This window comes from Balearica regulorum, chromosome 4, assembly GCF_011004875.1.
Source record: "Balearica regulorum gibbericeps isolate bBalReg1 chromosome 4, bBalReg1.pri, whole genome shotgun sequence".
Lineage (NCBI taxonomy): Eukaryota > Metazoa > Chordata > Aves > Gruiformes > Gruidae > Balearica > Balearica regulorum.
The window spans coordinates 35455272-35470875 of NC_046187.1; the positions used below are offsets into that span (position 1 = coordinate 35455272).

A 15604-nucleotide genomic window follows, 5' to 3' on the forward strand; every position below is an offset into this window, starting at 1 on the left:
AATGCTACTTAAATAGCAATTCCAGTTTTGAAAATCAAAAAATACTCATTTGAGCAGATGACATGTTTTGGTGTCAATTTTATCTTCTCATTGTTCAGTGCTTGTATAGCAGCTGGCACAGTGAAGTTCTGGCTTGGGCTACGAGGTGCTTCACCTGTGCAAATTGAGTTGCACCTTGTCGACCAAAACCTACCAGTAGCTGCCATACTGCATTTCACTGTTATAGCTGCAGTTTTGTCCAAGAGACAAGTCCTTTCATCACTATAATTTTATGGAAATTACTATGCTCACATCAAAAAGATATTTGTCTTTTGAATGCTTCATCTCAAAAAGGTCACAACAGAATCTGCACAAGTGCAGCAAAGGGTGACTGGGATTCTAAAGGTATAGTACAGTTATTGCTCATAAGCCATGGCTTAGTACCAAACAGAGCTTAAAATTACTTGATTACTTGGCAGGAAGTTTGAAACTAGCGCAGGGAAACACTTTTTCACATGATGTACACTTCAGTTATGGAACTCATTGCTGCAGGCTGTGGATTCACAGAAGAAGGGTTATTAAATGCAAGGACACAGGTATCTTAGGAAGTCCTGGACTATCAGCATTGATAAACAGAAAAGGGATGAGGGTGGATTAAGAAGGGTGCTTAACAATCCCCATGCTTGGTCATGAAGGCCACGACAGTTCGTTTGAAGGCCGCAAAGTGCAGTTCTGGGAAGCTGTGGGATTTTTTTCTGCTGTGTTTAACTGTTTGTCTTGTACTCAGCCCAGTCACGAAACAGAACGTTCTCCCTCGCTGCTGAAGGTTAGAGTCCTCTGATATGTTTCTGGGATTAACAGAAGTCTTTCTGTCTGACTTTCATGTTTTAAAAGTAAATAAACAAATAACTAAATAAAAGCTCAAGGGCACACACACACTCTTGGTTTTCATAGCCTTGCTCAGACATCCACAGCATGAACAGCAAGTTGTGTGTGTAGTGACATCTGCTCCGATGTGGTTCTGAGTGTTAAGCATGAAAAAGGGAAATTATGGTGCATTGGCGGGGGGGGGGGGGGGGGGGGGGGAAGTAATAACCTCATTTAAAATTAAATTTATGTTTTGCTTTCAGATATATTCACATGGAAGAGCTTTTTGATCAAGACTCGTTTATGATTATGCTAGTCTAAAGAGATGGCAAAGTACCTGTAAAATCTCTGTCAGGGCATAAAGGCCACTGAAACCACTCAAAGAAGAATCAAGTCCCTACAGCGAGCCCCAAATTTGAGCAGTGTGGCAGAAGGACATTTATTTCTAAGGGTGTCTGCAGCCAAGCCAGAGCTGAAGGCTCGGAGTTGAGCCAAACCTGAGGGATCTTTTAGTCTGTGCTGTCATCTACGCTGCCAACAGACAATTTCATAATCAAGTAGTACAAGTCACTTTTTTTTTTTTCTAGTACCAAGTTCATGACACGCTTGTGAGGCCTCACTGATATCATGTGAAGGTAGCCAGTAGGATGAATGAATAATAGTTCCATATTGTCTATGGTTTTATTTCAGGGGTTTTCAAGTCCTCATTAAGACCTATTTTTCCACTGATCTTGGATAGTTTGAGGTCTGTTTTAGCTGGAATGGCTAGAGAGCTGAACTCAGCTAGTGTGATACTGAATTTCCTTAAATGAGTGATTGCAAGGATAATATTATCCATAATATTTCTCAGCTTTTTAGGAAATGGCCAACCTGCAGATCTTGCCCTGGCTAGATACACAGTGCAGATAGGAGCCCCATAATTGGTTTTGTTTCTCTATAAAACATGAATACAGTGGTCTCTGTTTGCCTGTTTCTCAGCCAGGACAGGAGAGAGGTAAGGCTTTTGCTCAACAAGTTAACGCAAAGCCACTTCGGACATTTCTAGTTTTCTAGTGAAATGGGGACTGTTAAATTCCTGCAGCATCAGTTCAAACTGATTAAACTTATGCACTGTTTAGGCTGAACATTTATTTTGATTGAGGTTACCTATGAGGTGTAGAAAAGAGAGAGCAAATTATCTCTGGTTTGTGTGCAAACTCAGAGAGTTCATGTACTTTGCCTACAGATGTATAGATGTGTGGTGAGAGGATTATTTTACTCTGTCAGGTTTTACATCACGAAGGAAGAACACCTTGACCTTGTTGATGGGCTGCCTCAATGGAGGCCTACTTTTCTTGTGGCTCAGCTTAGTTTTAAGCTAATATTTATATAGCCCGACATACAGCATCTGGCTTAGCATCACCCACGTACTTTGTGTGACTTTTTTTTATGAGCCAGCTACTCTTAAGCGACTAGAACAGCTGAACCCACCCCACAGACACCAGTGAGCAGCGCAAGCCTTGCAGGGAGCAAATGGTCTGGGGTCACAGGGGCCCTGTAGCTTTGTTTGCAGTAAAACTGAGCATTAAGTTTTTTTTCAGAAAAGGCTGGGATGCAGGAAAGAGGTGTGCACTAGTTACATGTTACGTCATTGTGTGTTAAGCTGATGATTAAACAGAATTGGGTAACATTTGTCAACAAATGAGAGTGAAACTTTTGCACAAGGAAATAAAATTAAGACATTTTCATGAATTAAACCACTGGAAAAATGGCACGAGATGTAAACAATTATTTTTAGTTCTTTTACTTAATGTGCGTACATTTTTTGAAAGTGTGCATATTGAGATCTCTTACAAGCCTTTTTCAGTCTGCCATAGAAATACGTTCTCCTTCCCTTCCCCTCCTCTTTCCTTTTCCATATGTTTCACTTTTTAAACTTAAAAGTATCTTGATATCTTGATACAAAGGGCTGCAAATTAAAAACCTACTTTAACAATTCCTAAATTTATTAAATATTGCCTTTTTCTCAGGGGCAGATGTCTCACTGATTTAACTCTTATACCAGCCTTGGTCCCCAAAGAAGCAACTGGCGGAAACCTTGCGGTAAAAAGCACAAAAAAGCGTGTGCCATAGGACAAAGCAAGTATGCCAGCCATTCCTGGTTTGACTGATTGAGAAAAAACCCACCCCAACCTGGAGAGCCAACAACACATGAACTTAATGACCTTTGTGCCGCAATAGTTTCTGTAATTATTGAATAGCAGGGATGGGCTGAGGGCTAAGGAGAAGAATTTGGGGGTTGGCCTCGGCAGTGAGATAAGGTTATATATAGGGCAGCTGCAGCAGATTTGGGAGCACTAACGGAGTATATTCCCTGGCGTGCAGCTCAGCGAGTTTGGATCCTGGAATCATGAGCGGGTGCCCCTTCGCGGGGAACAACTACCTGTGAGTCCCTTGTCCCTGTGTTTTGCTTCATAAAGTCGGTTCAAACGATATAACGTTAACGTAAAATATGAAAGCTCAGAGAGGAATTAATGATTATCAACAAATAGACAGCTGTAGCTATCACTAAAGGAAAAGAGATTGTACAAGGACTTGTCCAAGCCCTGGTTTGATGATCTAGGTGTAACGCTATCAGCTGTTACTGTGACAAGATGTATTCCGGGTGCACTGTTTTTCTCAAAAGCCTGCTTTAGAGGTTCATCTTCTCAAAACAAAGCATTGTTTGAATTGTAGATGCATCTGTTAGTAAACAGGCAGGTATTTTCATAGTTCTTTAATTAAATAGTTTATATATTTACTTAATTTTCTTCTTAGATTTAACAAGCTATCTTTGGAAGATGAAAAAGATGACAAATCACAAGAAGGGATAAATAAAGCCAGCAAAGGTGGACTTGTCTATGGAGACTACCTACAAGTAAGTTTAAGGATTTCATGTTTACTGCCCTGGTCACCCTTAAGACTTGAGCCAGGACCTGTGACTGACGCTTCTCCCAGTTGTGGGCCAGTCACTAAGGCAGGACCCAAGTGCCCTTCACCTACCTGAGCTCTCCACGTGTACTCGCGGGCACAGGTGCCCGTCTCGGCTGGGAGTGCAGGTGGGCTGTGGGATGGCTTCTCAAACTGCAGGGAAGCTGGATATTTTGGGGGGTTTGGTAGGGAATTATTTATATTGGTAAACCTCACCTGTAAAGTGATGCATCACAAAAGGCTTTCTTTGGTCTGACAGTCACCACCTGGCAATTTCTCCATGTCAGCAGGCCATGTGCAACTTCCCTGAATTATTGCATGAAAGCCCAGAATATTTGGCTGAAAAAATACATTGCAGAAATCTAGGGGGTAGGATGATGACTAGGACGCACACACACACAAAAACCCCAAACCAAAATAACATAACAATCCAGACTTTGTTTGATGACAACGTGAACTGAAGTGAGCAGAATTACTCTGTGCTTGTGAACAGAAGATTGATTTGTTGACATACCACATGGAATCTTGCAAAGATTTCTTTTAAGACAACTATGATTAGATTGTAAATTTGACCCAGTGAAAAAATCAGTAATGCCAGAACTGAAATAACTAGTACAGCCTCAAATCTGAGGTCTTGGGCAGATGTTATTGCATGATTACACACAGTTTTAGTATGGGAACTCTGTTTTCACAGAACATGACTCTATAGATGTAAGATCTGGAAAGATCTACTGTATATTTTGTTTTCTATTTTTTTATCATTAAAAATACCCTTAAATGATTTCCCAAACTTTATTACTTGAGATATCTAAACATTCCATTTTAGGTAAGATTTTTTTAAAAGTTGAAAAGTAAAAATGACACCTGAGACAATTTAGTCTACCTTCTCATACAACCTGGAATATAAGGCCTATATATATCTATATTTTAAAAAATATTTACATCCTTAAATATTAACTCTACACAGTAGGACTGCCATTGCTAATAGCAGAATTGAGAGCTTTACAGAACAGTCTTATCTTTATTTTCAAGCTGAACAAAATATTGAATGCTCAAGAACTTCAGAGTGAGAAGAAAGGAAACAAAATCCATGATGAGCATCTCTTCATTGTGACGCATCAAGGTAAGTGGTTGGGAGGAGTTCAGTGGTGGTTGACCAGCTTTTTTGCCACACAGAGTTATTCAATGCTGAAACACACAATACACAATTTGTTTTCATTTTAGACACAATCATACAATTGGTCTGTCTTTTATCTGCATTTATATTTCCCTATATAATGTGTATGTAATAAACTCTATGCTTATGAAGCCATAAGAATAACTTTTGGATTTGGTAAACCAAGATTTGGATGGTTCCATTTCTAGAGAAATTAAGGGGGTGAAATTAATTCCCTGAGTAACAGGCTGCTTTGCAGTTTATTGCAGGCAAATTTTGTGTGTTGGTTTGTGCCTTCTCTGAAACTTCAATCCAGTTTTAACCATCTAGAGGTGGTCTATAAGCCAGCACACTAGTTAGGCGCTCCTTAACTGCTACTATCCACATGTTTTGCAGGCACTGGACTGATGGTATTTTCCTGTTATTGACAGGAAACATGTAGATGACATAAAGGTTGTAGAGCAGCTCTGGGGTTAGCTTTTATTGGAGTATCAGAGCTAGATTTTCTCTTTCCCCTTTTTGTAATGAACATTCTGCACATCAAATATCTGATGCGTAAAGCATGCTTTAAAAAAAAAAAATCTGTCAACATTCTCAACGTTAGGTTATCTCATGTAACAGTTTAGGTAACGGACAGCATATTGTAACAGGTAATTCATTTGTGTGTCAGCATCTTTTTATACACCAGAAGTGTAAACGTAGGCTACTCATTTCAAAACAAAATGTAAGAGTTTTACTTCTTCAACGCTGTGAAGAAAAATCCAAAGTAATGTTGAAGTTAATGCTAACAATGCCTTTCTTGTTGTAGCCTATGAACTTTGGTTTAAGCAGATTTTGTGGGAAATGGACTCTGTGCGGGTGATCTTTCAAAATGGCCACGTAAGTTAAGAGCAAATACTAATTTTGGGAAAATGCAGCCCTCTCTTTCTCTTGCCTCCTGCCTATATCCAGTCTGATATATTTGGGTTTACTAAAGCAATGTGCTCTTTTTTAAAAAACAGCATAAAAAACCCCAAGCCAATGAAATTTGGCTAAGTGGCTCTTATATCCTGATACTACAGGTATTTGATCTGCAAAATCTTATTTCCTCCTGAAGTCTGTCTTTTGTGTAGATCACTCTCCAAGACCAACCTCATTGGCCAAAATGTTCTCATACCCTCCTACTAGTACTGGATAACTGCAGAAGCTTAACTTGGGAATATTCTACTGCAGAAAAACCATGCTCAGAGGCAAAACTGAGAACTAGCAGGCTAGCATGTATTTTTATGTTGAAAAGTCACTTCTGTCTTTGTTCAATTTTTTGAAGTCTGTATACTATATCCTTCCATCCAATATCTGCCATAGAAAAGGAAAACTCTTTCCGGTAGTTGTGTATTATTTTATTATTATATATATTATAATATATATTATTATAAGCAATAATCAAAAGCACAGTGTACAATTGTATAATTTCTGAAAATTACAAATATAATGGGAATATTTTGAACATCTCTAAATGTTTGCCCAAAGCTAAACATGCCTCATAGCAACAGGTAACAAAGGAAAACTCCTGACCTGATACTACATCCACAAAAAAAGGCTGACTGCGTGTAATTTGAGAAATACCTTGAGTAACGTTATGAGTATGTGTATGTGAAGAAAATTTGAAACTAGATCAGACTGAAAGAAGGAACCCTTTTATCATAATGTCCAGTGAAAATGTTCTTTGTTGTCCTCCATGTTCATAATTTTGTTGGCTTTTTAGTTGAACGTTGTATCAAATTATGATCGATCAAAATCAGTTCTTAAATAGAATAATTTTTCATTATTTATTTTTGTGAAAAATGAAACTTTGCTTGTAATCAGAATTTGAAATGTCAGTCTTAAGGTGAAGTAGACAGCAAGATGATGAAGGAAATGCTTATCATCTTTCATTTTTTGTAATTTGATATTTCCTGGTTGCATGTGCCCTGGTTTTAGAGAGAAATTTGATCCCGTTGGAGCTAATAGGAATTTTAGCAGAATCCTCTGCAGGCCAAGTGTTCAACTTAGCCAGAAGGAAGCTTCTGTGTTTGCTATTTAATATTTCCTACTTCCCACCGGATGCAGTGTTCTCTGTTTTCCTCTGCTTGCTAAGACCCATCTCTGATGAACATCTTTTTAGATGTGCTCTCCCCACATACGCCTCAGATTATTCTGCTTCTCAGCTTTTAAGTACTTTCCGTACCTGCCTTATGACTTGTTCCTTCACAATGTGGTGCTTAGGGACATGGTTTAGTGGTGGACTTGGCAGTGCTAGGTTAGCGGTTGGACTTAATGATGTTAAAGGTCTTTTCCAACCGAAATGATTCTATGATACTATAATAGTAGAAAATATTATAGAAGTGATTAGAATAGAAAGCATAATATAATTACCATATTAGATCACATATCATTAAAATAGCATTGTAATTGTTGGAAATTACCATGATATCAATGATTTTGTTCTAGAATTTAATTTCATGTGGCAACTTCTATTTCAGTCAAAAATGTAGAAAAGAAAAAAACCCCTATATATTTGGCCTGGTTGTATAATCAGTCAGAGAAAACCAGATTTCAATCTTTGAAAATTACAGTTTCAGTTTTCAGTTAAAAACATGGCTCTCTACTCAATATGAGATTCTGCTGGTATAGATTTCATGTGGAAAGCACTTGGGAACTATAATGATGTACAAGAGTGAAAAGACCTGAAATAAATAGGTAGAATATAAAGAGAACACCACTCTGTCTGGTTATGATCTTTATTTTTTCTACAGGTAAGAGATGAGAGGAACATGCTGAAGGTTATTACTCGAATGAACAGAATTTCAATGATTCTGAAATTACTTGTGGAACAGTTCTCAGTTTTGGAAACTATGACTGCATTGGATTTCTTTGATTTCAGGTAAATACTTAGTATTCCTCCACAGTAATCCACGAGCTGGTAATTCCCATCCTTTGAACCGACTGTGAATCTTGCACGTGCCCTGGCACTTGTAGTGCACGCATCATTCAGCAAGGTGAGGGCATACCTTAGAGAAGCAACCATGATGCTGGAGTGCAAGGGCCAATTAAGAAGTTGAGCTTGAGTGTGAGTCCAGCATGCTCTGCAAAGAAGTGCAAGTTAGTTGTTGATATTTATGTGCGGTGCTGCTGAATGGTTTCAGAGTAAAAAACCAATAGAAACAACAGAAATAGCTCATGCTTCTGTTAACAATTTACTTGAAACTTACCACTGCATAGCCACAGCTGTATTCTACGGCAAATCGTAGAAGTGCTTGGGTGAGAGAAATGCACTCTCTGTAGATTATCAAATAGGTATTTCGGCCGTCTTGGTTTGCAAAGTGTTTCCTTGCTTCATGTTTTCAGTGGGTCTGCAGTGCTGGAGGCTCCGAATGGCTGAAGGAAGCATTGCTGTCTCTTCTTCTTTCTCCCTGATAACTTCTGCTCTCCAGTAGCTGCCCAATGTTTTGCTAGGCCAATGGTTGGTAGTTCTTCTGCCCAGGCTTTCTGTGGCGTCCCTGGGCTTGCCTCACTTTTCCCATGGCATGTCTATCTATTCCCTCACTTCAGCTGGGTCCTTCCACTACGCTATGATGCATGACAGCTTCACCCGCTGTCTGCCTTCCTGCTCTTGTCTTGCTTCTGTCCCTGACCCGTCTGACTCGTTACCTCAGTGCAGTCCAGCCTCCCGCTCACTTCTGCGTTGTTTTAGTACCCTTTCCTTTCCGTCTTTTAATATTCCCTAAGAAAAAGCACATGAAACTACAATTTTCCTTCTCTTGGAAGTTGGAAACATATGTATCCTCTAACATTACACTACAGCAGGGGAAATCCATGGGCTGATCATCTGTTTTGATGGATCCTTGCTTCTGCTTTTCAACAACGTGCTATCACTGGATAAGCAAACAAGATCAAATCAATGATCTGTTTTTGCCAAATCTTGTATTTACAATTCAAAGTGCACTACACTTATCTAGCAATGTGGGATTTCAGATTTATTTATTAATAATTTTTTTCCGCATGGGCACATGATTTAACTCTGAAAGGATCCTATTAATGAAACCCTCAAACAAAACCAACTAAATGTTTTTCTGAACATTATTCTATTGTCTACATAGCAATTATTCTGTATAGCAACCCTATTTAAAAGGCATTCATTGGCACTTTGATGAGGTGGATATTTTTGTAATAGCTATATTGGGTGAAGCCGCTTGTTCTGTCTGGAAAGGCAATGATGCTTACTAACGTTTCCTACTGTGCATCACACATGCAAAGCTGCCACTTTAAAACAGTAAAAACATAAGTGTGTGTATATATATCTGTGTATACAATATATAGCTAGAAAATTAGAATATCTTATACATGCATTGTAGTTTCATTAAAATAACTTGGGGTTTTTTATTTTCTTAATTGCAATCATATAAAAAATGCTCAGATATCTATTTGATATTCTTCAAATGTGAAATATGTATTTTTTATTTTGTGGAGAACCAGAGAACCCCATCATTGTAAAATAATATCCCGTATTGTTGTGTCTTCTTTTCTTCTGTTCCCAAAGATACTACCTAAGCCCAGCCTCAGGTTTCCAGAGCCTGCAGTTTCGCTTGCTAGAGAACAAAATTGGTGTTCCCCAAAGCCTGAGAGTCCCCTATAACAGAAGGCATTATCGTGATAACTTTAAGGGACAGGACTACGAGATACTGCTTAAATCAGAGCAAGAACCAACACTGCTGCAACTTGTGGAGGTGGTAACGTCTCTCTTAGACCTTGCGTCGTTTCCCCCCGTCTCCCAAGAATGCCCTTCACTGGTGTCAGTGACAAATTCTTCTTCCTTGAGAGAAGCAAGCATGTTGGCAATTTCCCAGTCAGTTGTGTTTTGGATTCTTACCAAATTTTGTATGAAAAAGAGTTAGTCATTAGAAAACCAACTGATTTTTTGACAGCATTTCCTTTTGTCCAAAGTAGTCTGTTAAACTAATAAATTGCATTGTGGAAGTATGAGCTAGGACTATAAATGCACTGTTTCATTCGCATTGTTTTTCATGACCATAAACCCTTTTAAGAAGAAAACTTTAAAAATATTTCCACTGTTAGTGGTATCTACTAGAGGTTAAAAAAAAAAAGAAAAAAATGACAACCCAAAATGGAAAGGCGAAAAGATGTTTAACAAATGTTTCATTATCACTTACCTTGATTTAATGACTTTGGGTTATGAATGACTCTAACTCCCTTGTCATTTTCATGCAGAAAATTAATGTAATTTTCTAAAGAATAATGTAGTATAAACCTCAGTAAAAGCATCGCCTCTTATTAGCCCTATCCATTTGTCTAATGACACCTGATACAGAATATAGAAGAAATTTCTCTAACTTTTCTTCATTCGTTAAGACTTCATGTTCTTGTATCTTTCAGATGAGAAGGAGCTAAATTAAGTGATCTCTCAAGGGACTTTGACCATAAAGATTCCTATTTTTTTCCCCTCCTAATTTCACTCCCATTATGAAAAGGAAATCAAAGGGAAAGCTTTACTAACTGCCAAGTAAATTCGTGTCTTGTATCATCACATATTGTGGTGTAAGTTAATGACAGACTGTTTGATCAGTATTCAGCCTACCTGACATGATAAAAACTGGCTGTATAGATGGTTCTATATCTTTCTTCTGAGATTTATCTTTACAATTATCCTATATATGTAGAATAAGATTGTTTTCCTGTATCTACAAGGGAGCTGGTTTTAAAGATAGTCTTAGAAAAAGAGCTTTTGTCTTCCAACACTGGTCACTTAACCTGGAACCTGTGGGTGTGTTTGCATGGCACCATTACGCAGGTATAAATCTTTTATGTGGACATGCTTATGCCAGCAATAAGCACCTCTATGGGATATTAAATGAGAACAACTGTAGCGGTAGAATTTATGTTGCTATAACTTGTAATTCTAGGGTAATGCGCTTGCATTGTTAATGTTCTAACACATGATGATGATGATTATTGTTAAAGGCATGGCTGGAAAGAACTCCGGGACTCGACGCAGAAGGCTTTGATTTCTGGGGACAATTTGAAGTGAATGTTTTAAAAGGTCTAGAAGAGGAATTTGCCTTGGTGCAGGTATATAGTGTACTCTTGATCTAGCTATAAGCAAAGACAGCTGGCAAAATGACATCCTGACACAAATTTGACTTTTGGCCCGCTCACAGTGTCTCACTCACTTAATCTTCAGCAGCCTGTAAGAAGCAGAAAAAAATTGGAAATTTTTCAGGAAATCTGAATAAGTTTGTAATTTGACATCTAAGATGGTTTAAAGCATGTGATACATGGATGACTTTGATAGTATCAATGGAAGGGCTGAAATTGATTTTACTGAAAGTACCACCTCACCTTCAGTTATTACTTGCATCTAGGCTTCAGAGTAAACACAAAGATTGGGCTCCTGAGCTGTAAGTATGGAGCATCAGTATAAACAGCCCATTTCTATTTAACAGTAAGTGGGAATTTGCTGCTATGCGATCATTTGAATTACTCTGGCAAATAAGCACAATAAAATCCCTAAATATTGTAAGACCTGTAGCTTTAAGTACATTTTAATGGGAAAAGCACCATAATGTAAGAATTAATCAATTTCCTGACAATATCTGTTTACAACTTTCTAACTTATGTAAACTTTTTTATTTAAAATTTTCTTACCCATAGCTATGTAAGGATGACTTCTTTTTGCCTTGGAAAAAAAAAAAAATCAGACTTCAAACAAATGATTAAATCTTTTTAAGGCCTCTAGACCAAAAGAAAAGTTATAGGCTGCCAGTTTGTTTGAACATTCATTCATCTGAATTGTGTTAACAGCTATTTAATTGTACATTTTGTGGTAATTGTGTTTTTGAAAGGACAGTGACTCATCTATCTTGTTTGAAAATACAGTTCTTACATTTTAAGATGTAAACTTGCAGAGTATTTATGATGAAAACAGAAGTTACATCCTGGGTCATTCAAGCACTTAATTTTCCTTATTGAATTCTAAAATCTGTTTTTGTTTTAAATATCAAAGGCCAAACCAGAATCAGAAGAAAAAGATGACTTATTATCTGAACTCCAAAAACAGAAAGATGTGTTACTTTCGTTATTTGATGAAAAGCGCCACGAACACCTGCTTAGTAAAGGTAGATTGTATTAATATATATCAATATGCACCTTTTATTTTATGTATATGATACCTACAATCACAAAATAGCATTACATTTGCAGAAGAATCAGTAACAAACTAAGGACTCTTGTATTTTGCAGGAGAAAGACGACTGTCTTATAAAGCACTGAAGGGTGCCTTAATGATCTATTTCTATAGGTATGTTAGAAGATATATCTTTAATGCTTACTGGCAGCAGGAGAGGTGAAGGTTAAGGACAGCCGCACAGATTTATTTAGGTTGGAATGGGCCTTGGAAAGTAATCTAGTCCAACCCTCCATGAAAACCCAGATTAGTTAGATTCAACTTGAAGGTCAGATCAGGCTGCTCGGGGCTGTGTCCAGCTGAGTTGTGAATATCTTCAAGGGTGGAGGTTACTCAGCCTCTCCGGGCAGCTGGTTTATGTCTGACCAGACGCTGCTCCTCAGGTTGAAACTAGCAAATGCCTTGTTCAAACTGTGCTGCACAGTGTCCTAGAAAGATTTAGAGTATTTTTCCAAGTGTGAGTGAAAAGGCATAGATCGGGACTTACATGGCAGAAGCATTTGTTAGAATATCTACTGATATTTCAATACTAATTTAGGAAAAAACAGACATTAAGTGACTGTTATGCATTGGGGAAGCGATACTTTGAAAAATACAGCATATCGTAAGAGGTCTCACTGTCTCCTCTTTCATTTTCCAAGGGAGGAGCCTCGCTTTCAGGTTCCCTTTCAGCTTCTGACCTCCCTTATGGATATCGATGTGCTCATGACCAAATGGAGATGTAAGTTGCACTTTCTGACGGTAACACTCCCTCTTTTAGATGCAAGTACACTGTTCTGTTTTACGCTTTTTTAGAAAAGTCATACCCAGAGTTTTAGAATTGAGCTTCTGAGTCCTTTAGGAATGACTTTTTGTTGTTTGTACTTCAGTCAAGAGGAAAGATGAACAGCTGCTTCTGTGACTATTAGATACATAGGTGTAGCTACCACTTCTATGATGTGCTTTAAGTTAGCTGAACAATTTGTTTTAAGGGTCAGGTATGTATTTTCCAATGTCTGCCAAAACATCATCACGACAACTCTTCACATGCAAACATTGCTTCTGCTCCTTCCCTGTCCAGACATCCATAAATGGATCTATTAATTCTGTATTAACAGAGCATAATAATGTATAATAATTAGTGCTTCATTCTGTATTAACAATAATTTTATATTAGCTGAGGCATGGCGTAATTAAGTCCTGCATTGCTGAAGCCCTAGTAGTTCTGTATCTCTGTAAAGATCTCTTTATGGTCTTTAATATTTCAGCAACGCACCTTGATGTGACCCTTTGGTTATATGTTAACACTGAACGTGTGCCGCGTCCTTCTTTTGTATGACTTAGATAACCACGTTTGCATGGTGCACAGGATGATTGGCAGCAAGGCTGGCACTGGAGGCTCATCAGGCTACCAGTATTTGCGCTCCACGGTGAGGTAAGAATAACGCGTTTCCCCCATTACCTGCAATAATGCAGTTCGTAGAGACTCCAATGCCAGGAGACAGATTTCAGGTGGCTCACTGGAGGCCAGAGGGCTGCTGTTTCTCTTTTGGGACTCTAGCATTTCCTCCTGGTCGTTGTACACTTACTCAGGTTGACGTTTATAAATTCCAAGCTTTTTGGGGCAAAAAAGAACTCCTTCTGATCACTCATGCAAAGTGCCATTTATAATTCTCAGTCAAGGGATCTAGGCATTACTGTAATAGCAATAATTACTATTAATCCTGCATTGTTCAGTTTGTCTGCAAGGCAGCTGAAGTTAATGAGGTGATACAGGCTGGAAGTCAGTCCAGTGAGTACTGTGCAACTGATGACAGTTTCTTTATTCCTTAGCATGACCTCTAATCGTACAACCTAAGGTACTTCAATTTAGAACTGAATGTATTCTTAAAGCTGATAATTAATACTCTCAAGCTGTGCAGGCAACAATCAGAAACGTTTCCTTCTGTTGGATGAAGCAGAAGAGAAACTTAAAAGGGATGACTGAGGCCTGACCAGAGAACTCTCTGAATTGCTAGAACTTTTTTTTGCACAAAATTTGAGGATTTGGCTAGTTAGACAATTCAAACTTTTTAGTTGCAACTATGTCCTGACAGTCCTCAACAGCGTTATGTCAAAAACCACAAAGATATTTAAAACACCTTGTTCTAAGAAGACCTTCTTTGAGGTTTTGTTTTCAAAGAGAAACCATACGTAGCTGGTGACTGTGGGCAACGATTCCCATCACAACCATCATCACAGAGGGTGCAACAGAAAGCAGAATGTTAAATTGAATTTGAAGATGAAAGGTTCACTTTCTCAGTAAGCCTTCTCACTGTTCCTTAATTTCAGGTAAACAGTCTTCCTACAGAAATTCTACTTCCTACCTACCACAACAGTGCAGGTCTGGAGATTATAGCCCACATACCCTGCGTTTTCAGAAGAAAGATGTGACTGTAGCAGCCATAGTTCCTTTTTAAATCTAATCTGCTATGGTCTAGAAACAGTTAGGACTGGAATTTTACTCTAGAGTATTCAGGAGGAGGGCTAGTGCAGAAACCTTAATAAATAAAAGAGATGGAGCAATTACTGAGGATGTTGGAATTATGGACTTCTATGCCACTATCGCAGTATTAATCATCCCAATTGTCTCTTCCAGTGACAGATACAAGGTGTTTGTGGATTTGTTCAATCTTTCCACGTTTCTAGTGCCAAGACACTGGATACCAAAGATGAACCCAACTATTCATAAATTCCTTTACACGGCAGAATACTGTGACAGCTCCTATTTTAGCAGCGAGGACTCTGACTAGCCGGCCTTTCTGCACTGGTTGCTGTAAAGAACTTCAGGACTTTCACCTCAGGTGGTGCTATCCCTCAAATACAACAGCTATTCTCATGCAGTGGGGGTGTGTAAATAGGTATTTATGTACGACAGCTCTGTGAATAGTATGATCAGTTTATGGAAGAAACTTAACTGTTTGTAGAAAAAATAATCTGTATCAAGTTAGCCTCTATTAAGACTAAAATGATACCCCGATTCAACTCAATTACCAATTTAACTCTTAGTTGGCTTCTTAAAACTTACACGAAGACAGAGCAAATTATACAGAATTATCATGATCATATCTTATTTGTACATATTTTTGTGTTTGTTTGTTTGCCTAATGGCTGTTAGTAATTTTCTTCTTCCAGTTGAGGATGTAATTAGTCTCATCACCTTCACAAGAATATTAATTTCTGAGCTCTAGTGGAATTTCAAAAGGAATTTTGGGTTAAGAGTTTCAAAAGCTAAATTTAAAATAAATAAATCCTCAATCTACAGACACCCAAGCGCCTTGAACATCAAGAACCATGTTGCTATCTATGTGTTACATGTGAATGTAAATCCCTTCTATAGAAATACTGTTAATAGCAGATGTAAGTACTTACTTTGCCCTTCAAATAAAGCAGTATTAAAGCTCATCTTTTGTTAA

At 38.1% G+C, this 15604-nt stretch overlaps 1 protein-coding gene across 1 annotated transcript; it reads left to right on the top strand.

Moving 5' to 3' along the window:
- Positions 1–3173: 3173 nt before the first annotated feature.
- On the top strand, positions 3174–15593 carry TDO2 (tryptophan 2,3-dioxygenase). Its single transcript, XM_075751763.1, has 12 exons — positions 3174–3270; positions 3643–3742; positions 4828–4918; positions 5760–5830; positions 7726–7853; positions 9510–9696; positions 10949–11056; positions 11991–12102; positions 12227–12284; positions 12812–12891; positions 13494–13584; positions 14788–15593. The coding sequence occupies exons 1-12, from the start codon at positions 3236–3238 to the stop codon at positions 14939–14941; spliced, it is 1215 nt and encodes a 404-aa protein (XP_075607878.1). The 5' UTR covers positions 3174–3235; the 3' UTR covers positions 14942–15593.
- The last annotated feature ends 11 nt before the right edge of the window (positions 15594–15604 follow it).

Coding starts and splice junctions, on each gene's coding strand:
- TDO2 (XM_075751763.1), top strand. CDS start 3,236: ATGAGCGGGTGCCCCTTCGCGGGGAACAACTACCT. Junction 4,919..5,759: donor CTTCATTGTGACGCATCAAG/GTAAGTGGTTGG, acceptor TTCTTGTTGTAG/CCTATGAACTTTGGTTTAAG. Junction 12,892..13,493: donor GCTCATGACCAAATGGAGAT/GTAAGTTGCACT, acceptor TGTATGACTTAG/ATAACCACGTTTGCATGGTG.